Genomic DNA, 25960 nt, shown 5'->3' on the forward strand with positions numbered 1-25960 from the left:
AAGCCACAGAGAAACCCTGTCTCGAAAAACCAAAGAAAAAAAAAAAATGATGATGGGCATCGAAGAACTTCCATATGGGGCTTGCTTTCAATATGGCAAAGCTAGCCACTGGGCAAGAAACTGCCCTCGGCTGCTGACTGTACGCTGTCCAAGGTGGACAAGCAGGACACAACGGCGATGACTGCTGAACTTTGCCAAGACAAGTCAGGCATGTCCATCAAAATTCCTGCTTCACAGGAAAGTCTGTCAGACATTCTAGTTGTAGGACAAAGATGAAAACCCTAACATTACAGAGGAACCTGGGTGACTGTCTTGGCGGCCAGCTGTCCCTGTCATTTCTGTAGTTTTGGAGGTTGCTTGCTTTGTACTTCCTGTTTACTCAGGTAAAATTATATTCTTTTCGGGTCTCTGATGGGAATTGAAGACTAGATGAAGTTTTTCTTGTTACCTAATTCAGAAAAGAAACTTACAAAAAATGTAAAGTGTATAAGGTTAAGAGACATAAAAACTTAAGTTGTTTATCTAAGAAAATTTTTTAAGACCTAAAAAGATATTTTTAGGTTTGTAATACAAGTTATGATAGAAAGTGGTTTAGGTATAAAATGTTGGATTCACCAAGATAGGATGGATAATAGAGTACTTTCTCCAAATTTTCCAAATGAAAATGGACTGTACATTGTGAATGTATTTCTTGCCTGGTAACTGTTCTTGCTGTATGGTTTTACTGTGTTAGAGTTGAAACCTTTTTATTTGGACAATATCTGACAATTGTTCTTTTTGTATATACTTTTACTGTGTTAAGAGTTAAAAACTTTATTTAAACAAAAGTGGGAAATGTTGCGGGATATTTGATCAGACTGTGAAATAGTCTCAGACTGTGAAACTCTGAGACTATTAAAAAAATTAACCTTGGACCAGGGGGCAGAGGCAGCAACTAGTTGACAAGAATTAGCCACAGAGAGTACGGAGGACCTGTTAAGATGGACAGACACAAACAGGGGAAGGAGTAGGGAGGGACTGAAGAGATTTGTGGTCCTTTTTGGTTTGGGACAGTGTGGAGAGACATTTTCTTGCTGGGTCTTCAGCCAAAAAGGAAGGTCACCTGGTTGCTTCTCGGTTTCTCTGATCTAGCAGGTTTTCACCCCAATATCAAACTCCTGAGTATTTATTGGTAAAGAGAACGTAGATAAAAACAGCAGCACCCACTAAAAGCCAGGCTCTCTGTCATACAGCTGTAATCTTAGCACCAGGAAAGTAGACACAGGAGGATCCTTCAGATTTCCTGGGACACACATATGCACACACACACGTGTACCTGCATTTGTGTACACACGCACACACACACACACAGAGCTGGGCATGGTGGCTCACACCAATCCTCTTGGGAGGCTCAAATAGGAGGATGTCAGGTCCTAGATTCAATTCTCAGTATTTCTTTTTTTAAAAGATTTATTAATTATGTATATAGCATTTGCCTGCATGTATCCCTGCAGGCCACAAGAGGGCACCAGATCTCATTACAGATGGTTGTGAGCCACCATGTGGTTGCTGGGAATTGAACTCAGGACCTCTGGGAGAACACAGTGCTCTGAACCTCTGAGCCATCTCTCAGCCCCTCAATTCTCAGGAACAAGAAGGATATTGCAAAAACAGTGGTGCATTTCCATTCTAACAGATACCTACCGTTGGGAGTTGGGGACATAGCTAGGCTGGTAGAGTATCTGTTTAGCATGTTCAATCCCCAGCACTACCTAAACTGGGTGTGGTAGTGTACACCTGTAATCCCCAGCACTACGGAGGTGAGACCACAGGAGGATCAGGAGTCTAAGGTCTTCATGGACTACATGTCCAGATGCAGACCAGCCTGGATTAGTTGAGATCCTATTCTCTCAAGCCAGAATGAACCCTGCAAGTAAAATAGCACAACAGGAAGACAGGACGCACCTGAGTCCCCAACTAGTTACTGTTACACTAGCTTTGGACTTTCCAACCTCTTGATTTCCTTTTGTTTCTTAATAAATTGATTTTGGGCCAGGCGGTAGTGGCACATGCCTTTAATACCAGTACTTGGGAGGCAGAGGCAGACCAAGCTCTGTTTTTGAGGACAACCTGGTCTACAGAGTGAGTTCTAGGACAGGCTCCAAAGCTACGGAGAAACTGTGTCAAAAAACAAACCTCCACAAACCCCCAAAACGGGGTTCACTTGCCATGGTTCCCATTTGGAGGATTTGGTTCTCGCCTTCCACCATTTATATATAAGGTATCAAATTCTTCCGGCGTGATGGCAAGTGCCTCTACCTCCTGAGCCACCTCAACAACCTTCTCATTTGTTCGTTTGTTTTGGAGATGAAGTCTCACTCTGAGCCTAGATTGGCCTAGGACGCTCAACAAGCCTGTCCAGACTCCCAAGTGTTGGGATTACAGGAAAGAGCATGTCCAGCCTCAGGATTTTTTCTTTTCTTTTTAATTATTGAGACAAGGTCTCACCATGTGGCCCAACCTGATCTTGCTTAATTGGCAGATCAGGATTTATGTTTTCGTGATAGGCCATATCAAAAGGATAATAAAAACCAAATCAAAGAAAAGAGACAAAAATGTCTACTTTATAAATACAAAACGGTCAAAACCATATCAATATAAGGCTAACAAAAAGAGTATTTATTACAGAACTATGCAGACCTACACTTTGGTGGCCGACGCTAGGTACTTGATGAGAAAGTCTTTCAGTTTGGATATGTGCATCATTTCCTTCATCGTGGTGTCTCGACTTCTCAGCTGGACTAAGCCACGTTCCAAAGTAGTCTCGGTGACCAGAACCATGAAGAGGATGCTCATTTCATCGTACCTGAGAGCGGTCAACAAAACACATGAGCACCACGCGGACATCAGCTCTTTACCATCTGATACCCCAGAGTCCAAACCACTTTCACGCCAGTCAGGCCTTGACAGCGGGACCAAAGTACACCCCCTTTTCTGAAGCCCACTCAAAGTGAAGTTTTGAATTTACCATATTGGCTCACAGTCAGAAAAACTAAGCTTAAGAAATGAACTCTGGCCGGGCGGTGGTGGCGCACGCCTTTAATCCCAGCACTCGGGAGGCAGAGGCAGGCGGATCTCTGTGAGTTCGAGGCCAGCCTGGTCTACAAAGGGAGTTCCAGGACAGGCTCCAAAGCTACAGAGAAACCCTGTCTCGAAAAACCAAAAAAAAAAAAAAGAAATGAACTCTGGCACCTGGGGAGCGCTATGAATGAACTCCACAGTGAGCTCAGCCTTCTGAATTTGGCTTTAATGACAAAAATATATGCAGGCTAACGTCTCTTAAATAAACTATATAAAAACAAAGATTTGGTATAAACAGATTATTTGGTATTACAACAAACCCACACTTCATTTATGACTTAACATGCTAACCTATTGTTTTTAATTCATCAATCATTCAATAAATCCACACTGGCCTTCCTGATTTCCAAATCAAAATAAACATTCATTTTTTTTACCTTTTTTAAACTTATTTATTTTTATTTTATATGTATTTATATGCATGTATTTTTATTTTGTATATTTATTATTGTATGAGTGTTTTGCTTGTATGTATATTTGTGTATTACATAAGTTCCTGATGCCTGCGGAGGACAGAAGAGGGCACTGGGTCCCCTGAAACTGAAGTTTATGGAAAGCTGTGAGCTGCCATGTGGGTGCCTGTAATCAAATCTGTGTCCTCTGGAAGATCAATCAGTGTTCTTAATCACTGAGTGTCTCTCCAGCCCCAATCTTTTTTTTCCTCCTGTAGCTTTGGAGCCTGTCCTGGAAATCACTCTGTAGACCAGGCTGGCCTCGAACTCACAGAGATCCGCCTGCCTCTGCCTCCCAAGTGCTGGGATTAAAGGTGTGCCCCACCACTGCCCGGCCAAACATTCATTTTTTCAAAACTAGGCACAGTGTGTATGTCTGTGATCCCAGCACTCAGGAAGAGGAGGCAGGATGATCAAAGATCAAGGTAATCCTCAGCTATATTGAGTTCAAAGTCAGCCTGGACATGGACGAAGTATGTGTAGGGAGTAGGAGGTCATGTTTATCTCTTCAAAGGATGTTTACCTGCCTTCTTCCCGGAATGCTGGGAGAGGCTATAGCTTACAACCTTGTGGTCTTTGCTGTCTACAGGGCCAAGCTTCACCTGAATCCCCCAGAATATTGTTCATTACAGACTTATTACAGACTGCTTCTCTGTCCATCAAACCATCCTTAGGAGAGATGTCACTTGTGCCGACAACAGCCTACGTAACTTCTATGTTATCTTAGGGCCAGGCCAATCCGGACTCCTACAGGCTCCATGTTCACCTCAGCCATTCTCCCTACACCCTTATCTGAGCACTGTTTCTAAGCCAACAGAACCCTTTATGGGAGAAGTCAGAAAGTCAGAAGTACTTTGTAAAGAGTTTCAACGTTACCATGTCTTAAGCTTTGTTGTACACTGGGGACCGAGTTAACTGTCATCAGGAAACTTTTCCCCCCCAAATCGAGCAGTGCTTAAACATGGCTACATTAAACCACCTGGTGTCAGAGTCTAGAGGGATGATTTGGCAATGGCTAACTAAGCTGGGCTGAACTGAGTTTCATTCTTGTTTCTCTGAGGATCAAGGACTATTCTGATGCAGGCTGTAGAACTTGCAGGGACCTGACCCTTCTGTAGATGTAGTCTCAAAAAAACAAGACCAAAAACAACAACAACAACAACAACAACAAAAAAAAACCCTGTAACTCCAGTTTCAGAGGATCTGATGCTCTCTTCTGTCCTCTGTGAGCGTTGCACACACACACGGTACACAAACATGCACATAGGCAAAACACCCATACGTTAAAAAAGGGGGGCGGTGGTAGAGCAAGCCTTTAATCCCAGCACTCGGGAGGCAAAGGCAGATGACTCTCTGTGAGTTTGAGGCCAGCCTGGTCTACAGGAGCTAGTTCCAGGACAGCTAGGACTGATACACAGAGAAACCCTGTCTCGAAAAAAAAAACAACAAAAAAAAAACCCAAAACAATGTACAAATATACAATGCAATATGCTAAATATTTATCAATACATAAACAATATACAAGGTATCTTAATCAGAAGTAGAAATGTACACTGCAATATGGTAAATACATACTATATATCAACACATAAAAATGTTTTAAACAGAGGTAGAAGCATGCATGCATACAATAGTCAATATAATTTAACTTTGTATCAATATACAAGAATCGATACCAATATATTTGTCTAAAAACAGTAATTCACAATTACAAATCTATTATCCCATTATCCAATTATCCCTCTTTTTTTTTTTTTTTCCAAAAAGATCCCTGAGCTTAGGGATCTGGCTGCAACTTCATTTTAAAGGTTGTATCTAGAAGAGAATTGATTCTATTAGCATAATGAAATATAAATTAAATAATGACAAGGAAGATCATCCTTACTTTGCATAGAGTTGCTCTAATGAAGACTGCACAGTCTCCAAATAACCAGGCCACACAGAAATCCCATTTTCTAGTAATTCATTAAGTAGCCCTTGACAAACCTGGAGGAAAAACATAGATTTCAAATATGAAAGGAAAGTCTGTGAAACTATAAACCACTTTCTTCAGTCTCTAAAACCATGTAAACTGTTCAGCTTTCCAATGTTAGAGTTTATGCCTGAATGCCTGACTGAACTGCATACTTCCTAAAAATGAAGAAATGAAGCAATGCCAACTGAATACTGACTGCAAATCTTCCAACAAACAGTTTCATACCAATCAAGAATTATCACCATCATCATCCAAAACACAAAAGAAGAAACAAACAAACAAAAACCCATGGTTGCAGAAAAGCCATGACAACTGTAAAGGCTTGTGACAGGGTATGGGAAGGACGGGACGGTCTGAGAAACCCCAGCACTGCATTCATGAAGCCAATCACATACTGCCTCCTGACAACTTGCAAGCAACTGGCAGCAGGATGGCTCAGTGGGGAAAGGCAGTTACTGCCTGGGCACCTGAGTTCTATTCCCAGGGCCTGGACCCACACAGTGGAAGGACAGAACCACCTCCTAAGTAGTCCTGACCTCCATACCACAGGCAAACACACAATAAGTCGTAGCAATTAAATTTATTTAACCCACCTGTCTTAGTTCTGCCGTCGGGCCTTTCCCCGCATCCAAAGCCACCTTAATAGGGGCTAAACAAGGGTGAAGTTTAAGCACCTGAGGCAATTAAGGGAATAAGGAAAAGCACAGTTAATGTATAGAAGGGGAGGGGAACCAACAACAAAGATCCCCACATAATTTTAGTTTTCCGAATCCATGAAATAGCAAAAGCACCTTTCTCTGAAGGTTCTTCTTCCTTGCAAAGGAGCTCTCTGTGAGCTGGAAGGAATCGTAGACATAAGCCAGCGTGCCTAGGTCTAGGTCCCCATTTACAGACAGAACACAAGGAACCACGTTTTTCCGCCCGTCTCGACCCTTCATAGAAGAGAATAAAAAAAAAGGACCATTTAGCAGAACTTTTTTCTTGTGTGTGTTTCAAAACAGGACCTCACTGTATAGCTCTGGCTATCCTGGAACTCACTACATATAGACCAGGATAGAGCCTAAAACTCAGAGGAGATCTGCTTGCCTCCGCCTCCCGAGTGCCAGGATTAAAGGTGTGTGTACCACTATGCCCAGCTAGCAGAACTTCCCTTAAAGTTATATATTTTAGACTTACACAATCAGGAAAGAAAAATCACAAATTCATCTTATAAAGGCCCTAGCCCATGCAGGACCGCACTGAGCACTGGGTCGAGGATGATGACGCTGTCTTCTGCTTCAAGTTTATCACCTGTCAACGTCAGACCTAGCAGCTCCTGAGCTGACTCACCTGAGGGGGCCGAGACCTCAGAACTTTTTCAGTGCTCCCTGGGAGAGGCCTGCTATTTAATAGTCCCTTTACCATTCTTGTGTTTGTTTTTTTTGGTTTTTCGAGACAGGGTTTCTCTGTGGCTTTGGAGCCTGTCCTGGAACTAGTGCTGTAGACCAGGCTGGTCTCGAACTCACAGAGATCCGCCTGCCTCTGCCTCCCGAGTGCTGGGATTAAAGGCGTGCGCCACCATCGCCCGGCCCATTCTTGTGTTTGATAATGGGGTGGTAGGGGTTCAGGTGCCAAAACTTGCATCTGAGGTAAGAAGACCACCTGTGGTTACTTTCACACGTGGGTCCTGGGAACTGAACTCAGTTGTCAAGCTCAGCAGCAAGTGCTTTACCAGCTCAACCATCTCTAAAACCCTGGTTTGTTTTTTGAGCCAGGAACTCAGTATGTAGCTTTGGCTGCCCTCAACCTCATATATTTTGGGATTAAAGGCAGGCATTATACACCCAGTTCCTGGACTTACATTCAACAAGTCTTGGGTTCATCCCAAGATATAAATGAACGTACACTGGACGGGGCTGGAGAGGTGGCTCAGGGGTTAAGAGAACTTGTTCTTGTAGAGGATCAGGGTTTGATTCCCAGTACCGACATGATGGGCTACAACTCCAGGTCTCAGGAATCTGATGGCCTCCTCTGGTCTGTGGCACTGCATACACACAGGCAAAACACCCACACAGAAAGTAAAATAAAAGTCAGGTGATGGTGGCGCACACCTTTAATCCCAGCACTCAGGAGGCAGGTGGATCTCTGTGAGTTCAAGGCCAGCCTGGTCTACAAGAGCTAGTTCCAGGAAAGGCTCCAAAGCTAATACCTAGAGAAGCGCCCCTCCACCCCCCCACAACACAAGAACAGGAAAGACAGAAGGAACTGTTCATCTGGAGAACAGAGACAGGACAACCCATGGAACCCGTGCTCTGGGTTGGATCCTGGGCCTGTAAAGCACATTGCTGGGATATTCAATTAAATCTCACGGGCTTTGTGTAATGGCTAATAGTGGTGGGTTACTGTTAGTTTCGTGACTTTGACAGCTACAGTTATGGTTATGTAGTAGGACGCAGTCAAAAAAATGTATACAACAGTCGAGTGGGAGCCGGGGGTGGTGGTGGCGGCACACGCCTTTAATCCTAGCACTCGGGAGGCAGAGGCAAGTGGATCTCTGAGAGTTTGAGGCCAGCCTGGTCTGCAGAGTGAGTTCTAGGGCAGGCTCCAAAGCTACACACACACAAAAAAAACCTGTCTCAAAAGACAAACAAAAAACCCAAAACCCAAAACCAAAACAAAAAGGTACACAGAGTTATTGGGGGTTGGTCACAGGACACCATACAATTATCCTTCAGGGGTTCAGACAACAGAGAATCTGGTCAGAGGACACACACCTGTAACCGAGATGTACTCCCGGGATACATGTGTAGCAGTTCTTGATCTCCTAGGTTCCACAGAGTCTCTACTGGCTCCTTTCCCCAGGGAAAGTTGTAGTAAAGTCTGCTGCCCTTCCGTCCGGCTTCGTCCTCACAGTCGGTGCTGCTGAAGTCAGACGGACTCATAGCGAACTACAAAACAAAGCATCTCACTGATTTACTGAGATGTCGATTTACTTGTGTTTTCTGAGAAGGGGTCTCTGGCCAAAGATCCTCCTGCTTCTGAGTGGCGGGATCAGTTTCCTTCAGTTTCATACTTATCTCTGAGAATTAAGGTTGCCTGGGACTTCTACCCGGCAACAGGTTGAAAGTAAAGCCCCAAACGTAAAGGCTTAGCCGCGGCCCCTGAGCTCAGCGGATCTGTGCCAAGGGCACCCTGATATCCACTGGAACAGTAAGCACCGTGACAGAGAGCCTCCCGTCAACTCCAGGACCTCATCAAACTGAAAAAAACCAAACAGGAGGCTCACACCTGTAATCCCAGCTAAACTAAGGTGGCCACTAGCTGTAGGTCAGACTGAGCTAAAAGTGAATTCCAGGCCAGCTCGGGTTTGAGGGTTGCCTTGTCTCAAAGAGTCACTGAGATGTGTGGTGACATTCTGTGTTTTAACAAAGCTTGCCTGGAGATCTGAGAGCAGAGAGAGAGGCCAAGGAGTGGTGGCGCACACCTTTAATCCCAGGACTGGGAGACAGAAGCAGGTGGATCTCTGTGAGTTTAAGGCCACCCTGGGCTGTGCAAGATTGAATCTGTCTCTAAGAGAAATAGCTCACACAAAGGTAATTCGAGCACTTGGGATCCCATGCCTTTAATCCCAGCACTAGGGAGGTGGAGCCAGGAGCTCAGTACAGTCTGTGGCAGCAGGCAGTCTGAGGATAGGATCGCCCCTTTGGTCTGAGCGCTGGCAGAGGTGAGAATCTAGTGGCTGCCGCTGGGCTTCTTGGGTCCTTCAGCTTTCACCCCATAGCTGACTCCGAGTTTTTATTAAGACCAATTAGAATTCGTGATACAGGGATGGTTCAGCGGGTAAGGTATTTGCTGCTAAGCCTGAATATCTGAGTTGGATTCCCAGAATCCACATGGTGGAAAGAGAGAATGAACTCCCCGCAAAGTTGCCCTCTGATGCCAGACATTTGTGATGGGCCTGTCCCCCCCCCCATGCAGCAATTTTTTTTTTAAAGATTTACTTTATTTATGTGGACCTTTTGTGTGCCATGTTTATAGATGCCTTCATAGGCCAGAAGAGGGAGTCAGAACCTCAGGTGTAGTCATAGGCAGTTGTAATCTGCCTAACTGGGGTGTTGAGAACCAAACTCTGGTCCTCTAGAAGACAACTGAGCCATCCCTCCAGCTATACAGTAACTTTACTTTTGGTTTTTCAAGACAGGGTTTCTCTGTACCTTTGGAAGCCATCCTGGAACTCACTCTGTAGACCAGGCTGGCCTGGAACTCACAGAGATCTGTCTCTGCCTCCTGAGTGCTGGGATTAAAGGCGTGCCACACCACCGCCTGGCTACTGCTGCTAAAACAAAGGCAAACACGCGTACAAAAACCCCACAGCTACCTCCAGTTCTATTTATAAACCAGGTGTGGTGGTGCAGGCCTGTAAGCCTAGTACTCAGAGATTAGGTAAGCAAATCAGCGTGCGAGGGTGTTAGCTCTCTTTATAATCCCAGAAAGGTAAATTCAAGGTCATTCCAGGCTACAGAAACCAGCCTGGGTGACGTGAGGCCCTGCTTTAAAACCAAGAACAGAAAGGCAAATAAATAAAAGACTTCATTATTAATTACTGAAATTGTTATTGCAGTACCTTTCTCCACCACAGAAGCCTATGGCGCAGCCAGAAATCAAACCACTGGCCAGAGGTCCTTGCAGGAGTAAACCACACCAAGGAAGCTTCAGTCTTTTCACCAATTCTTTGTGTAAAAAAAAAATAAATAAATAAATCAGGAAGTTAGCTTTTATGAAGATTATATAATGTATCCCAAAGTGGGAATGACTGATTCTTGAATATTTAGGTACCAAAGCAGGTTATCTGTCACAGTTTGTACCTTTTAACACTGCCAGGTATCTGCTTAGTGTCGGACACGGGATGGAAACACACTCCAATCTGAGCAAGACCATAAGGTAGCTTTCTGTTTACCAGATCCAGGCCATCAAAATAGTGCTCCAAGGCACCTGTCAGGAAACAAACCAATCATTGTATAACTCTATCCAGCATGTGTGAACTGCCAATGAACTCTGAGCCGCAATTACCGCTTAACTTACAGGAGTGACTCTTGAACTCTTTAGTAAGAGAGGTTCCAATCTACAACACACCGAAAGACTAGGACAGTGTGCTAGGTGTGTCGATACGCGTGTGTTATCCTGGCACGCTCACACTTTGAGGCCAGCCTGGAACATAGTGATTTCAAGGCCAACTTGGGGTACAGTGACAGAATGTCCTGCTGGTCTGGTGCCAGAGAGATAGAAAACGCCCCCACCTTGCCCCTCCCCGCCCCCCGCTGGGTCACACCTGGAGTTAGCACCAGCTCTAATCCATCCTTTGTGTTACAGATGCCTTTTGTTGTCCTGTGTGAATCTTGTCTGAGAGTTTCCCATGGATACAAAGCCTATGCAAACTTGGTCAGGGGAAATCCAGAAAACCGTGGGAGCTCACAAGTCAGGCATTTGCACTTGGAAGTGTATTTTGGTAAGATTCATTCAGGTTGTTTTGGGCATATGGAAATCTACTAGCTAAAGTGTAAACACAGAGAAAAATAAAAATGCCACAGGCGAAGGGCAAGTGCTTCAGTGTACAGAGAGGCTGGGGACCCCGGTCTCAGAGTCTTCACAGCCCTGCGCACCCGTGCCATGTTACCTGCGACAGGGTACATAATGAAACCCTGTCTCAGGAGGAGAGACAGAAGAACGAAATAAAGTTTGTCATCTTGGAAGCAAAAAGCCAGGTGCGTGCTATATATATACCTGTAATCCCAGCACTTGGGAGGTAGAAAGGTAGAGACAGGAGGATCAGGAGTTCAAAGTCATCCTCTGCTACCAGGGGGTTTGAGAACAGCTTCTGCTGCAGGAGACCCTGTCTCAAATTAAAAAAAAAAAAAACAAAAAAAACCAAAGAAACAAAACAAGAAAATCTCACCGCCAAACAACCAAAAGACACTGACTGATAGACTCTTTTACCTAGAGTTGTCAATTAACATTTTGCCATGTTTTTTCTCGTTCACTGCAAACTAAAAATATTCTCTATTATTAAAGTATAGACTTAACTAAGAAAGAATATCATCTACCCTATGGCTGGTATATTTTTTAATTTTCACCCCAAACCTCAGGTTTTACTTTTACTGGCTCATTAGACAAGGTTCACTAGCTGTGTTCTGATTCCTCAAGGCTTGAGAGATGGCTCAGTGGGTGGAAGTAGTTGCTGCCAACCTGAAGGCTCGAGTTCTGTCTCTGGGGCTTCTAAAAGCTGTCCTGACTTCCATGTCTGTGCTGTGGCATACCATATACACATATACAGGAGTTTAAAAACGTAATAAATAATAACTCCTGTCAATTTTGCTTTTTTTTTCTGTTTTATTGAAACAATGTCTCACTTAGGTTATCATTACTAAACTGAAAACTCTCAAAAGTCTGTGTAACCTGAAGGTAGAGACTTAAGAGACTGGAGGGAGTAAATAAGACCAATGTTTGAGGGCATGGTAAAGAAGTTTATTTAATGCAATCAATGTCAATGCAATAAAATACAAATTAGCAGCCGGGAGGTGGTGGCGCATGCCTTTAATCCCAGCACTTGGGAGGCAGAGGCAGGCGGATCTCTGTGAGTTCGAGACCAGCCTGGTCTACAGAGCTAGTTCCAGGACAGGCTCCAAAGCCACAGAGAAACCCTGTCTCGAAAAAAAAAAAATTAAAATACAAATTAGTCACTTTTCTGTGTTGCTTTTCGAGATGGGAGTTCCTCTATGTAGCCTTGGGTGTCCTGGAACTCATTCCATAGACCAGGCATGTCTTGAACTTACAGAGATCTACCTGCCTCAGCCTCCGAAGTGCTGGGATTAAAGGTGTGTGCCACAATCGCATCGCTCACTTTTATTTTTTAGAATTTCTGCATCATGTTGTATTTGACTTTTAAAGAGAAAGATGCAGGGACTGGAGAGATGGTTCAGCGGTTAAGCACACTCACTGCTCTTCTAGTTTCTCCCAGCAACTACATAGTGGCTCACAACCACCTATAATGGGATCTGAAGCTTTGTCTGGCATGCATGCAGACAAAGCACCCATACCAAAAAATACAAATCTATAAGGTTTCATCTCCTAGCTGGAAAGCTAAAAAGTCAACTAAAAGGAAAAAAAAAACCCTGACATAAGTATACAATTTCATGTACATAAAACGGAAGAGTAGATGTTCTTTGAAAATGTCTTGGTATCAATGAAATTTCAAATATGCAACTGAATTAAGGCCCTAATTTTGCGTGATTGAGCTCTAAGCGGATTCCTCTTCAAACGGAATGTTTTACCCATTTCCTCGGGCATGATGCCACGGACATTTGCCTAAGGTGGGTCACAATAAAGAAGTTACTGATTTTTTTTTTTTAAAGAAAACTTGGTTATTTCTTCCCCTGGAAACCCAGGGCCAGTTGTCGTCTTCAGATTCATGCAAGACTGCAATTCCACCCCAAACCTTTCAGAAGCACGAAACGCGAAGGGCCATACCGTGAAGAAGAGTCTCCCGTAGTTTCCCGGAAGTTTTTAATAAGTTCTCAAGAAATGTCACTAGCTGTTCCTTACTCAGCTCTTTGTCTTGCAAGATTTCGCGTATACATTCTGGAGAAACTAACCTGAAGGCACTGTCCCCGGGCTGCGAAGGGCCTGGTTCGTGGTGGAGGGCGTCCACCGCGAAGACCTGCTCCCTGAACACCACCATGGAGGACCACCATTGGGAGGCTAGATTCTTTCGCAACTCGACACCCAAAGGTCCAAAGCCCGGGTGGCACCCGCTCAGGAGAGCAGCCGGGCTGAGCTGCTGCGACGTCCCGCTGAGGAAGTGCCTTCTCCGGCAGAGGTCTACCAGCGCCTCGCGGTCTTCCGCACGCTCCGGCCCGTCTGCGGGACCCGTGCACCCGGAGAGCCAGCGCCTGCAGACGCAGCGGCAAACCCGCACCGCGCCGCCCGAGCGCATGTCTTCCCGAGCCGGAACGCCTGCGCCTCAACCAGAGGAGCGGTAGACCCTAGGACGCAGGCGCGGCGGAAACGAACGAGCCGCAAGCCGCGCCCCCGGAAGTGCGTCACAGCTCTGATCGCAGCCTCCTTGGGCGTATCCCGGCCTCCGCCTGTTTACTAATTTGGGGACTTTCCGCGTTTGGCAGCTCCACTACTTCAGCTTTTACCACCACTGTTACTGCAGAGTTCCATCAACTCATGTTTTTCCGAGCTTCCAAGACTACCAAAATGTTGTCCCGGCGCTGGCGTTAAAGCAATCCCCAAGGGAAATGCACCCACTTCCGTGTGCACATAGCCTGGCTGTTCTTTAGTCCTTTAAACCCGACCGTCCCTAATGCTGGCAGTACTGTTTCCGGTGGCCTACTTCAGCTCCCTCCTGGGTGTGGCTGGAGGAACAGGTCTTAAAATACTTCCCAGACCTTTAACCTCCATAACTTCTCCCTCCCCCGGATTGCTCTGTAACAACCCCAGCTGTCCTGGAACTTGATTTGGCTTTAAATTCACAGAAATCCACGTGCCTCTCCCTCCCCAAGTGTTGGGATTAAAGGCCTGTCCGTGTTTTCTTTAAAGTGATTATGGATGCCTGGGAGATCAGCAGACCTAGCAGACAACATGCAATACCTGACCAGGAGACATAGAGCAGCTTATCTGTAAGCTTAGCAGTTTGTGTGACCGGTTTTAAGCGCAAACAAGTTAAAAGGGTTTAGTGTTAGGGAGGGGCAATCTGATTTGAAGGCCAGCATAGTCTGTATCAAGTTCCAAGACAGCCAGGTTGGGGAAGTGGGGGCTGCAAAACCCCAGGTAAGATGGCTCTACGCAAATAAATAAGAGAGAATGGGGAGAAAAACCACATTTATTAGTTAAGACAACCACAGGCTGGACACAACACACATGCTAAAAAGTGGACTGTCTTTTAAAACTTCAAAGGTAATTTTTTCCAAGCCCCACAATCATTTCCATAATATTTACAAAATAAAAGGCCCACATTAAGACATTGAACATTAAAGTATGTAATAAATGCTCCAATCTACCCCTATACTTAAAAATCATGAATGTGACTAACCATGCCATTGAAAACCACTCAGGGTACTCGAGGATGAATCAATTTTCAACATATCAGCCCTGGAAAACATTCACTGTTAACCCCAGCTCCCACCCCCAGCACATTCTAATTTGTTTTACATTTTATAAATAAGGAATTAACATCAAAGCCTGTTTAAAAAAAAAACAAAAATGAAATTCCTTTAAGACTTTTGTCCTGGGTAAAACCACTCCATTTTCTGGGAAGACAATTAGACCTTACAGCCATTGTGAAATAAAGCTGTTGGTAAACCCACTTAAATCTATGGCTATCCCCTTTATCTTTCTAGCAGTAAGTACATGTTGAATCTAACCTCACAGCTTTTCTTACTGTGCTTTTAGTTCTGCTGCCTATTGGTTAATTCTGAAGTTTTCTTTCTTGTGTTGGAGTACTGATTAGCCTACAAAATCTTAAGATCTCTATAATGCCCTGAAATAATGTGGAATCATTTCCTGACCACCAGTGTGGCTTTAAGAACCCTGGCAAGTAGGTAAGGACCGGAACCACAAAATAAGCTGCACTAAGGACACAATGCACAGCTCTTGGGCTAACAGTCTTTGTTTGAGCTTTGTGCATTTTGGCAGGTGACAATACAGCCAAGAGCCAGAATAAAGTATGTCACTGCTTAAACTGTTTTGCAAAAGAACAGTCAACATGTTATCCCTGATACTGAAAGCTGACAAAGTATTCTTCCCATATAAACAGATCTTAAGGGCCTCTGATTCCCCTTCCTCCTAAGTCCTAAATCAAATAATGGCAAGTAGTCAACTTTAGTTTTTGTGTAAAAATAAACACCAAAGCAAAAGAAAATCCCCCCAAAACATACTAAGCCAAGTTTTACATGACATTATATATGTAAAATAAAGTACAATTTCCACTTAATTCAGTCTTCAAATATCTTTTATTGGAAGGCCATGCATTGCCTTCATTTATTGTATCTGAAATCACTGTACAGTTACTTTTGTGAAAACACTGCCTGCATTTTCTAGTACAAAAAAAACCTAAAAATTGTTTCAGGAATGTAGAGAAATATCCAACTTAAATAGCGAAAAAAGTGCACCATAATCACTGCTGCACTGCAGTCATTTCTGCATTTCCCATGTTTCTTAAATAACTATCTTGTTTGATAACACACAATATAAAGAGCAATTATGAAAAACAGACATTTACATATACTTCTAAAGTCTTATTGAGAATACCCTGTTGGCATCGGATAGCCAATCATAGGCGCAGCAGCTGCGGTAGCAGGATATGCGTATGCCTGTTGGTTCATACCATTGTGCATATTTGCAACATTACTTCCATATTGCTGAGTGCTATCATAACCGTTCTGGTAAGTCCCTGTTGGATTACCAGTCCTAAAACTGGTCTGTATACCAGCAGATACAAAATTACTTCCAAAGCTCCCATTGGTGTAATTAGCGGCACTGTAAACACCATTCTGAGTTTTAGCCCCAAAATCTCTCTTAAGCAGACTAGAGTAACCTCTGTCATAATTTTCCCTGTCTCTAAAGGTATTAAATCCACCCCTTTTGCCCGCAGAGTATCTGTCTCGACGATCATCCTTCATGCCTCCTCTACCCCTGGAACGACCTGTCAAGAAAGTAAGTGAAAATGGGTCAATTTTATCTATCATGTTAATGTGCTAACATAGAAGTTAGGTAGCTTTTTGAGTTCTTGGGTTTCAAAATAAACTACTTACCCCTTCAATCCCATCTAATACAAATTTTGTAAAAGACAATGAGGTTAACCCAAGTAACTGTAACATCTTACCTGAACCTCTGTCTTCGACCAATTGAAGCAACTTGGGATTAATTGCTTGATTAGCTTCCCGAAGCACAGAGATAAGGTCGCTCACTTGCTTTATGTTATTAGGTGTAAAGAAAGTGTATGCTGTGCCTGTTTTGGTACTGCGAGCAGTTCTTCCAATTCGATGAATATAATCCTCTGAGGAGTTAGGGTAGTCATAATTGATGACAAATTTCACATCTTCCACATCTGTAAGGTGTTGCAGTGTGGCAAAATAGCAATGTACGGAGTTTTGCACACCACAACAGCCAGACCAAAAATAAAAAGTTAGACAATTGTATTCCCAAGAAGGTACGGGCTGCAAAAAATACAGTTAAAATGGTTATCCATTTCCTGTAGGAATACCATTGAGGTAGGAAAAAGAGGGTGGGGCAGGAGAAAAAAAAAACAAAAAAACAAAAAAGCACATGTCAGCTGTATTAGGTTATCACCCGCCCACTGACAGCCTATCGAGGGAATGTGTGTTCTCCTTAGCACATTCCCAAATCGGTAATGTCCCCTTACAGATCATCAAGTGACATCTGAATGCTTCTGCGCAGTAGGGCCACTTAAAAGTTTCACAGCAACCTCTTCATGTGCTCATTTTTGAGGACCTTTAAACAAAAAATGTACAAGGTCCTTTGCATTAACACTCATCAGAAGTTCAAAATTCTGGCCACACTGCTTGTCTTGCCAAGACCTTACAACTGCAGCTGCAAGAAAAACATACCTGTCCCCCAAAAGTTGTTTTAATGCACTGTGTCTCGTCTAGGCAAGCGCTTCCAAGAAGCCAGGATTCACTTGAGAATGTGTCTCTCTCTGGCAGGTCTCGACATGACGACTACTGTGTAGGTGAGGGAGGAACTTTCAAGGCACTTTCTTTTCCCACTGACTATGTGTGAGAAGTTGATCCTGCTCTAGGTCTCATGTGCCAGTACTCACCAATTTGTAAAAGGCTTAGTACCTTTTAAAGCTGCTCTCTCCATTTCAAACGTGAACAAAAATTTCATTGAACATTGAAGTTTGGAAATATTTCTTCGACATTTCAGCAAACTCACTGAAACTCAAAGACCCACAGATCACAGTGAACAGTTTGAAACAATGCTGTACCATGGCAATCATGCAAAGCATGGGACAGATGAAATACCACGGCAGTGAACTGTGAGGTAACTTCCATTTTTTCCCCCCGGAGAGAACAGTTTATGGGGCAGAGGTGGTATGTTCTGCCCTTTGAAGATTACTGGCACACTTTCAGCTTTTCACCTCTCTAATCGACTGGAAGCAGCCAGCCGATCACTAGTCCTCCATCCCCCTCGAGTCCTCCGATTGTCATGCCTAGGCCTTGCCACAAAGACTGCACCTTTATGTGAAAAAAACTTAGAAAAAAATGCAGGTTAAAGAAAGCAATAAACTTTCTTTAAAAAAAACTACATGGAGATCTTCTGGGAAACCAAGCCACGAATTCGAGTTTGTACTAACCTAGCCCTCTGGAGGCCACATCGGTAGCAATCAGAATAGGAGCTTTTCCATGTTTGAATTCTACAAAGACATACACATAAAAATGACTATTAATCCAAGCAAATGTTATCAAATTTCAAATCTCATCTTATTTGAAATACATACCATTTAGAACCCAGTCACGTTCCTGTTGACTCTTGTCACCGTGGATGCCCATGGCAGGCCACCTGTATTAGCAAGTTATTATATTAGTGCAATCATTTAAAACCTGAAGTCAATATTTAACCCTACAGCTCTTCATCAAAGTGCTCTCTCACGGAGCACTACATCACTGAGCTGTTACCATTATAGTGCCACTGAAATTAATTCATATAATACCTATGCTGTGGCATATGATCCCCACAAAACTCCCTGCTTCTGAACAAAGTACTTCTGCCCTTTCCTGAAGTCTGCCTTGATGCAGGAAACCACATACCCATCTCTCCTCATTTTTCTGGTAAGCTCATCACATCTTCTTTTGGTTTCAACAAAAACAATGGTTTTATTCTCCTTCTCACTCATGATCTCTTCCATTAGACGAATAAGTCTAAAGATAAAAACAAATGTGTCAGTTTTTTAAAAAATGACTAAAAAAAATGATAGGTGAAACAGTTGAATGTGAATCATGGAAGTCAAAACACCACACCCACTAAGTTAATTCTGTTCTTTGTCCTTTAGGGAAAGCTAATGACATGTGGCTTTCCTCTCCTTACAGGAAGTGCTGGTAGCAAACATCAACACCCAAAGAATAAAGAATTTCAAAAAGACTGGCATACCACTTTGTGTGCTTGTGTAGTGGCTAAGTTCAAACTCAAGCTTTTTTGCTCATGCCTGCCAGGCAGGGAAGTAGTTTATCCACTATGTATACTCCCATAAACATTTTAAAAAGAACACATACCACACTAAATTTCCTCAAATTGCTAAGACTTAAACTTACTTCTCATCTTTTTCTACATCGTGACATACATCCACAATCTGAAGAATGTTATGGTTTGCACTTAGCTCTAGTGCACCAATGTTGATATGAATATAGTCTTTCAGGAAGTCTTCAGCAAGCTGTCTTACTTCTTTTGGCCAAGTTGCACTCCACATTAGGGTTTGCCTATCAGGCTAAAAAAAATTGGGGGAAATAAATTAGACCACAACACATAGTAAACTTAGAACTGATTTTTAAAAGAACGTAAAGATACATACTCTGATTTGATCCACAATTTTCCGTATTTGGGGTTCAAATCCCATATCAAGCATTCGATCAGCTTCATCAAGGACAAGGTAAGTTGTTCTTCTCAGATTGGTTTTCCCACACTCTAAAAAGTCAATCAGTCTTCCAGGTGTTGCAATACAGATTTCCACACCTTTAATTAAAGGAGCAAGTTTAACTATAATATGCAAAACTTTCACCCTACCAGTGACAAAGAGTCCCTTTATGGGCATATACCTCTTTCCAAATCACGAATCTGTGGTCCCTTGGGAGCACCACCATAGATGCAAGTAGACTTCAAGCGACAAGCTCTACAGTATTCAGCAGCAACTTGCTGCACTTGCTGGGCCAGTTCTCGAGTTGGTGCCAGCACCAAGCACTAAGGAAGAAAATTTAAAAAACAAACCAACAAAAAAAGTTTTAGTACAAAACAGCATACTAGGGTGTCATGTCTTTTTTTTTTTTTTGAGGTAGGATGGGATGTTATGTCGGGAACTGAATTTAGATGGACATAAGATTTTTTTTTTAAATATTTATTTATTATGTATACAATATTCTGTCTGCCTGTATGCCTGCAGGCCAGAAGAGGGCACCAGACCCCATTACAGATGGTTGTGAGCTACCATGTGGTTGCTGGGAATTGAACTCAGGACCTTTGGAAGAGCAGGCAATGCTCCTAACCTCTGAGCCATCTCTCCAGCCCCCAAGATTTTTTATTTTTAAATTTACAACGGCCTTCTGTTATTGAAGTGCACTTCCAATTCTTTGATCCTCAGTTTCTGCCTGGGATTACAGTACTGAGATTATAACAGGGATCACTATGCTCAGAATAAAGAAATACTGGTTCCAGGAAACTTTTACATTTACTTTTTGTGTGTGGGAGCACATGTGAAGTGAAAGGCAACTTCTGGGAGTTGTTTTTTTCCTACTTGTAGGTTATAGATATTGAACTCAGGCATCAGAGTTGATGGCAAGCCTCGAGCTTACTGTCCTAGGCAAAATCAAATTCCATTTTCCAGAAAGAACAAGTCAAACTTTCTAGCAAAATGGGAGATGATGTAGTCTACAAATCTCTTGTGTAAGAACCAAAAAAAAAAAAAAAAAAAAAAATATATATAAGCCATACTTACAATAGGCCCATCACCCCTCTCCAGGAATGGCTGGTGATTTATGTGGACAATGGCAGGCAGCAAATACTATTGGAGAGCAAGAATAGAAACAGGAGAAATTGCATTAAAATGCTTTAAAAAAGATTTACCAGATCCTCTCTCTCCCAGAATATATCAAATTGTCTTAAACTTACAGATAATGTTTTCCCAGATCCAGTCTGAGCTACTCCAACCATATCCAATCCACTTAGAGCAACTGGCCAGCCCTGAGCTTGAATAGCAGTGGGTTCAGTGAAATTCTGCCTCGCAATCACATCCATGACATTTGCTGTAACCAATAATATTTTAGTAAAAAACTTTTAGGTAAAAAAAGAGAAAACAAATGAAAGACGAAGATGAAAATTAATTCTTACCAGGGAAGTTTGCTTCATAAAAGTTCAGAACAGGCTTTGGACAATTGTGACCCCGAACTGTAATTTCCTTGCTTCTCCTGTATGTATCTACCTCTTGCTGAAAAGCAAATGATCTCAGTGTCAAACCTTAGCCAACTGCACTGAAAAGCTCCCCACAGCTAACTTTTTTTATGTACTTAAAATCTGGACACATAAAATCCATTTAGCAATAAAAATTACTTTATTATACATATTAAAAAAAAACAAGGCTCACTGTGTAACCCAAATAAGCTGACTGACTTGCCTGTCTCCCCAGTGATTGCATTAAAGGCCCATGCCATTAAACATGGCCAACACACATTTTTTACACAGAATAACTCAATAGGACATGTTTGGGAGTCATACCACAAATAACTCTCCAAACCTAGACATTTGCAAGACACCTGTCAGCTTCCATCAACTGAGTAAAATCCACATTACTCACTGCGGTACGCCTTGCCAAATCAGGGTGTTCCTGATAAAAATTCTTCTCAAATTTGGGCAGCTCATCAAGATTCCACTTCTTTTTAACTAGTTTCTCCCCAGGATTTCCAAATTTCTTTCCAGAGAGGGGTCCTGTTCTACTCCCTCCAAATCTCGGTGCACCAAATCTACGGGAGAAAAAAAAGTCGAGTTGTAAAGAGTCCTATATACAGGTTTGCACCCACGTCTTATTTGATGCCTTTTGATTTCGAGCCAAAGTACATTTCTGGAATCCCTCCCAAATGTCATTCTCTAGACAGCCACACTGGCACAGTATTTCTTTTTACTGTAGTCCCCAAGCGCACTCTATTGAGGCCAAGCAAACAGTCTGGATTTATCAGGTCGGAAACTGCCCAAACCTTTGGAAGTTCGGATCACAAGGACAGGTAACAGCTTGAGGCTCCATATTCTCTCCCCCCTCCGAGTTTAGGAATTAAGAGTCTAGGAGCTGGGCAAGAAGGGAGGAGCTTAACAAGATTATTTTTGCCACTGTTTTCGACCAAAGGAACGGATCTTAAATAACGGGACCGCGCTGGCCATGCGAGGTTAGTGAGGGTGTCGCGGGCAGGGTAGGAAGGGGTGCCCACGCCGGCGAGCCGCGATTTGGGGAACGCCGCGAACCGCGGAAGCGCTGCACACCAAGGTAGCAAAATTATATAACGCGAGCAGGAAAAAAAAAAAAAGAGGAGGAGCCGGCGACAACCGGGGGAGGAGTCCCGGACCGGGCGGCGTTCCCGCTGGGGCGGCGCTTCCTTCTTTGTCTCGCATTTCTCTCTGCGCCACATTTTCTAGACGCTGCCATTTTGAGCGCCTCCGCCGGGCGGGGTAACAAAGGCGCCGCCGCCATGTCCGAGGCCGGCATTTTGTGGCCGCGGCTCAGCCGCATGGCTGAATCCGCCGACGTTGGCCACCCTCCCCGGCACGGATGGCCTCGAAAGCGATCCCTCTACTCCCCGGTAACACGGGGAGCCCCTAAAACACCGGCCGGAAGATTGCGCGGAACAACGCCTCGGGCCGCCTCAAAGGCGCGGCGGCGCTCCCTTCCCTGCCCCGCTCCTCCGGACTCGCCTCAAAAGCCGCGAGGTCGCCCGGGGCGCCGCGAGTCCCGGTCCTCTCAGCCCACAAAAGCGGGCTTGAGCCCGAGGACCAGGAAGCGTCGCCTCTAACGGCTTTTAAATCGGCTATCAGAAAACGCCAGGCCTCCTTACAGAAAACCCCGGGGGCGGTCGGTTGGAAACCCGAGCTCCGGCCGCGCCGCCCTCCCATCCCCCACCCGCCCGGCCTGACAGGTCCCTCGCCACACTCACCCTCGATCCCGGCCGCGGTCCCGGTCACTAGAATAACTCGACATGGCGTCAATGATTGCGGTGTGCGGGAAAGACCCAGTGAGAGGGAATCCAGTTGCGACGAGTCGCGGAGAGGAGGCCTCGGCGACGGCGAAGCCTTTGCGGGGGCGTCACCAGCGGAGGGAACGGCGGTGACGAAGCCGGAGCTCTAAACCCAAGGACCGATGGAAATGAATGAGGTGCCGGCTGCGTCCCGGCGGCCGGTTTTATAGCCTGGACCGCCTCCTCGCCGCAAAGGCTGCCGGGAGCCGCTCTGTGACCTAATCGCCCCGCCCCCTAGCTGGAGGCTCCAACGCCCGCTGGCGTTCCGGAATCCGCCATGTCCTCGCCCCTCCCCCCCGCGGGCGCTCCCTCACAGGCGCCCGTTTATTACCCCCTTCCCGACGGCGGTGACCCCACTAGGATGCCTCTCCCCGCACCTCAAGCGAGCCGCTTCCCCCGGGCCAGCCGGTCACTAAAAAAATGGCCAGCGCCGGCCAGCTCGCAGGCTCCGCTTGAAGATGTTTACGTCGCCACAGACTCCCCCACGCCCATGACCGGGGAGGACGGGGAGGTGGAGCCTGCCGCTGTCACGTGGTGGCACCCCAGGGCTAGGCGGACCGCACTACTTCTCCACTTGGCGGCGGCGGAGGGATACCTCACCGCAGACTCACCGGAAGCGCGGCTCCGACGCACTGGGGAGATCGGCCGGGCTGCTGGGTGACCTGGCTGCCTGGCCCGCCGAGCTGAGAACCCTCAAGCGGGATCTTGCCCGCGGGGAAAGGTAGCTAGAGCCCGCAAACTGCCGCCGAAGCGCGAGCTGCGAGAGGAAGTGCCTCTCTGATGACCAATCAGCGGCGAGAAGCCGTTTTAACGTCCCTCCCTCTCCCAGCCCTCCGTCCCCGCTCTCTGGTTCCGACCCCCTCCTACCCGCTTCGGCGCTCTCCGGTTCGGCCCTTCCAGGACACCGTCGCCCGCCCGCGCTCTCGTCTCCGGCTGCGACCTTTCTTGGCAGTATGGCCAGCTCAGAGGCTGGTGAGTCTCGGCCTGGAGCCCTAGTGTTTGTATGCTGCAGCATCCAGCTGGCCCCGGGCCGACCCGAACCGTGTCCGGAGAGGCTCGTGACTGCCGGACAGTAGTCGCAGTCGCGGGGGGCTCTCTGAATTTGGGGGGTCTCAGCCTCGAGACCTCTTGGGGTTTCTAGACGCGGGACGGACACTTGGGATGTGACAGATGGGTTCTGTGGCGAGGCTGGAACACCCGCATCCTGTCTTTACAGAGCAGAGGATCCTGCTCTGACCCGATTTTTGTGGGACGTGTATTTTTTTTTTTATCTTTTTGAGGCACAGCACTCCTTAGATCTTTTGATGTTCTCTAGAGTAACTGGCTTTGTCTAGTACTGCCTTTGAAAAGCCAGTTGATTCGGTTGTCTAGGACGCTTACCTCCTCTCCCGGACAGCACACAAAATGGTTGTCATGGCTTGGTCTGCTGTGAGAAATGGGCATCGGACGGAGACATGGATGGCACATTCAGACTATTGTCTCCAGAATACCTGTCCATCTCATATTGGAGACTTGCCCAGTTCTATGGTGTCTTCTCTATACCCAATCGTTTCAGAATACAGGAGTTTCAAGCTTTTAGAATTATTGCTGAAACCCTTAAGCTTGGTCCTGAACTGAATAGAGGAAAGCAAGGGATGTTTAAAACAAACAAACAATAACCCAACGGGGAACTCGAGCAGTATTAATGTGCTAGTTCAGAGCTTTGCGTTGTGTTCGTTTTTCTCATGTTTACCTTCGTATACATCAACTGTAATAAAAAAGAAAGCTAACAAATGCATTAGTGTCGGTGTTGTCATTATTCCAGTTCCTAACAGTCCAAATCAATCACCTGTTTGGGCACCAGAGAGACCTTAATTTACACAAGCTAATTGGATAAAACTATTGGGAATTTGGAGCCACCTCCGTTAGATTCTAGCAACTTTAGATTATCATTTACAATTGCCTTATGACATTCGTTCTTACCTATAAGTCTATTGTAACTAAAAACACCTATGTCAGTATTATAAAAATACCGGTAGGTGGAATCTTAGGTTACAAGAGTAAAAGTTGGACTGGCACAATAGTTTTGGCTGTGTAAGAGCTAGCACTGGAAATCATCCCAGGGAATTAGTACATCTTTTGAAAACTTTTGCCCAGTTGAGTATTTGAAATTTAATGACAAAGTCCTTATCTTCTACAGTTTTCAATGTATATGTTCTGTGGCAGTGATTTTTGTTTAAATGTACATATGACTTTTTCTATTGCTATTGAAGACTGATCCCCCCCCTTCTTCCCCAACAGAATGGGTAACACTTGCCAATAATCTTCTTTTTAAATGTCACATACACCTGAGGATACATGAACTTGAAGACTGTGATGCTAATGTCTTTATTGCACTTTATCAGTCCATTTTGGGAGAAAAGGTACCAGGTAAGGGTACTGAAAAGTGAGAATAATTTTGTCTTGGGCCACAAATTTCCTTTCATAATGAATTTTGTGTCCTATTCAACTATGACACTAGTTGCTTTAATGAGTACATTATGGACCTCACCCACAATAACAGCCATGATTAAATAGTCTGGCATTTATTTGAGTTAATCCCCATTTAATCCCATGCAATTCATGCCTTTTAGAGTCATTATTTCTGTAACTACCTTCAATTCAAGGTTATAAATTTGAGTGGGTCTTGGGAATTTGTTGGGTCTTATTTGACTACTAATTATAGATAAGAATTAACATTTACTTGATGTTAGTTCAGTTTTGTTTTTTTGTTTTTGTTTTTTTCAAGACAGGGTTTCTCTATGTGGCTCTGGCTGTCCAGGAACTTGCTCTGTAGACCAGGCTGGCCTCAAACTCAGAGACCCACCTATCTTTGCCTCCAAGTGCTGGGATTAAAAGGTGCTCTATTCCACCCAGATGAGACGCTTGTCTTGCCATTAAAATCTTTCTATATTCCCATCTATGCTTTAGCCATTCATCCCCAGAAGATGCTTGTAACAGGGCATATGAAAGCCGACCACTTGAACACCTGCAGTGGTTTGATCTTCTGGTTTTGTTTTTTTAGACATAGTATCGCCATATAGCCTCAGCTGACCTAGGACTTGCTATGTAGATCAGACTCTGCCTCCTGAAAGCTGGAATTAAAGGCATGTGCTCTCATGCCTGGCTGATTTGGCCTTTAGTTTTTGCTTTACTTTGTCAAGGAAAGCAGCCCATAGTTAGGGGTTTAAGCATCTGTTTGTTTGTTTTGAGACAGGTCTTGTTATATAGAGCAGTGTAGGTACAAACTCCTGATATAGCTACAATCTCGCCGGTGCTGAGATTGTAGAGATATGTCATCATACCCAGCCTTGCTGTTGTTATTAGACTATCTTAATGCCTTTAATTTTTTTTTTTTTTTGAGACATGGTTTCTCTGTAGTTTTGGAGCCTGTCCTGGGTCTAGCT

General features: G+C 44.6%; 3 protein-coding genes across 6 annotated transcripts in view; 1 reads left to right on the top strand and 2 right to left on the bottom strand.

Moving 5' to 3' along the window:
* Positions 1-2575: 2575 nt before the first annotated feature.
* Positions 2576-13531, bottom strand: Polg2 (DNA polymerase gamma 2, accessory subunit). Its single transcript, XM_005350419.3, has 8 exons — positions 13051-13531; positions 10392-10518; positions 10151-10256; positions 8301-8474; positions 6339-6479; positions 6141-6221; positions 5458-5558; positions 2576-2845 (listed from the first exon to the last, which is right to left on the bottom strand). The coding sequence occupies exons 1-8, from the start codon at positions 13514-13516 to the stop codon at positions 2680-2682; spliced, it is 1362 nt and encodes a 453-aa protein (XP_005350476.1). The 5' UTR covers positions 13517-13531; the 3' UTR covers positions 2576-2679.
* Positions 13532-14392: 861 nt separating this feature from the next.
* On the bottom strand, positions 14393-23212 carry Ddx5 (DEAD-box helicase 5). 3 transcript variants are annotated; one of them, XM_026780782.1, is made up of 14 exons: positions 23147-23212; positions 22455-22641; positions 21110-21275; positions 20647-20743; positions 20428-20561; positions 20255-20320; positions 19362-19503; positions 19118-19278; positions 18861-19033; positions 18360-18470; positions 18050-18111; positions 17906-17965; positions 16412-16636; positions 14393-16231 (listed from the first exon to the last, which is right to left on the bottom strand). In XM_026780782.1, the coding sequence occupies exons 2-14, from the start codon at positions 22496-22498 to the stop codon at positions 15825-15827; spliced, it is 1848 nt and encodes a 615-aa protein (XP_026636583.1). In that variant the 5' UTR covers positions 22499-22641; positions 23147-23212; the 3' UTR covers positions 14393-15824. The 3 variants fall into 3 exon arrangements, with proteins under 3 accessions (XP_026636583.1, XP_026636584.1, XP_005350477.1); XM_026780783.1 differs by lacking the exon at positions 23147-23212 and adding an exon at positions 22913-22928; XM_005350420.3 differs by lacking the exon at positions 23147-23212 and having other exon boundaries at positions 22455-22703.
* The window catches only part of Cep95 (centrosomal protein 95), a 28594-nt gene continuing 25799 nt past the window's right edge, over positions 23166-25960 (top strand). For both annotated transcript variants that reach the window (XM_013347506.2, XM_026780781.1), the window contains exons 1-2: positions 23166-23507; positions 24816-24944. In XM_013347506.2, coding sequence (XP_013202960.1) covers positions 23489-23507; positions 24816-24944 — 148 coding nt within the window. In that variant the 5' untranslated portion in view covers positions 23166-23488. The remainder of the gene's footprint in view (positions 23508-24815; positions 24945-25960) is intronic.

The sequence above is a fragment of the Microtus ochrogaster genome, chromosome 7 (genome assembly GCF_000317375.1).
Source record: "Microtus ochrogaster isolate Prairie Vole_2 chromosome 7, MicOch1.0, whole genome shotgun sequence".
In the NCBI taxonomy this organism is placed as follows: domain Eukaryota; kingdom Metazoa; phylum Chordata; class Mammalia; order Rodentia; family Cricetidae; genus Microtus; species Microtus ochrogaster.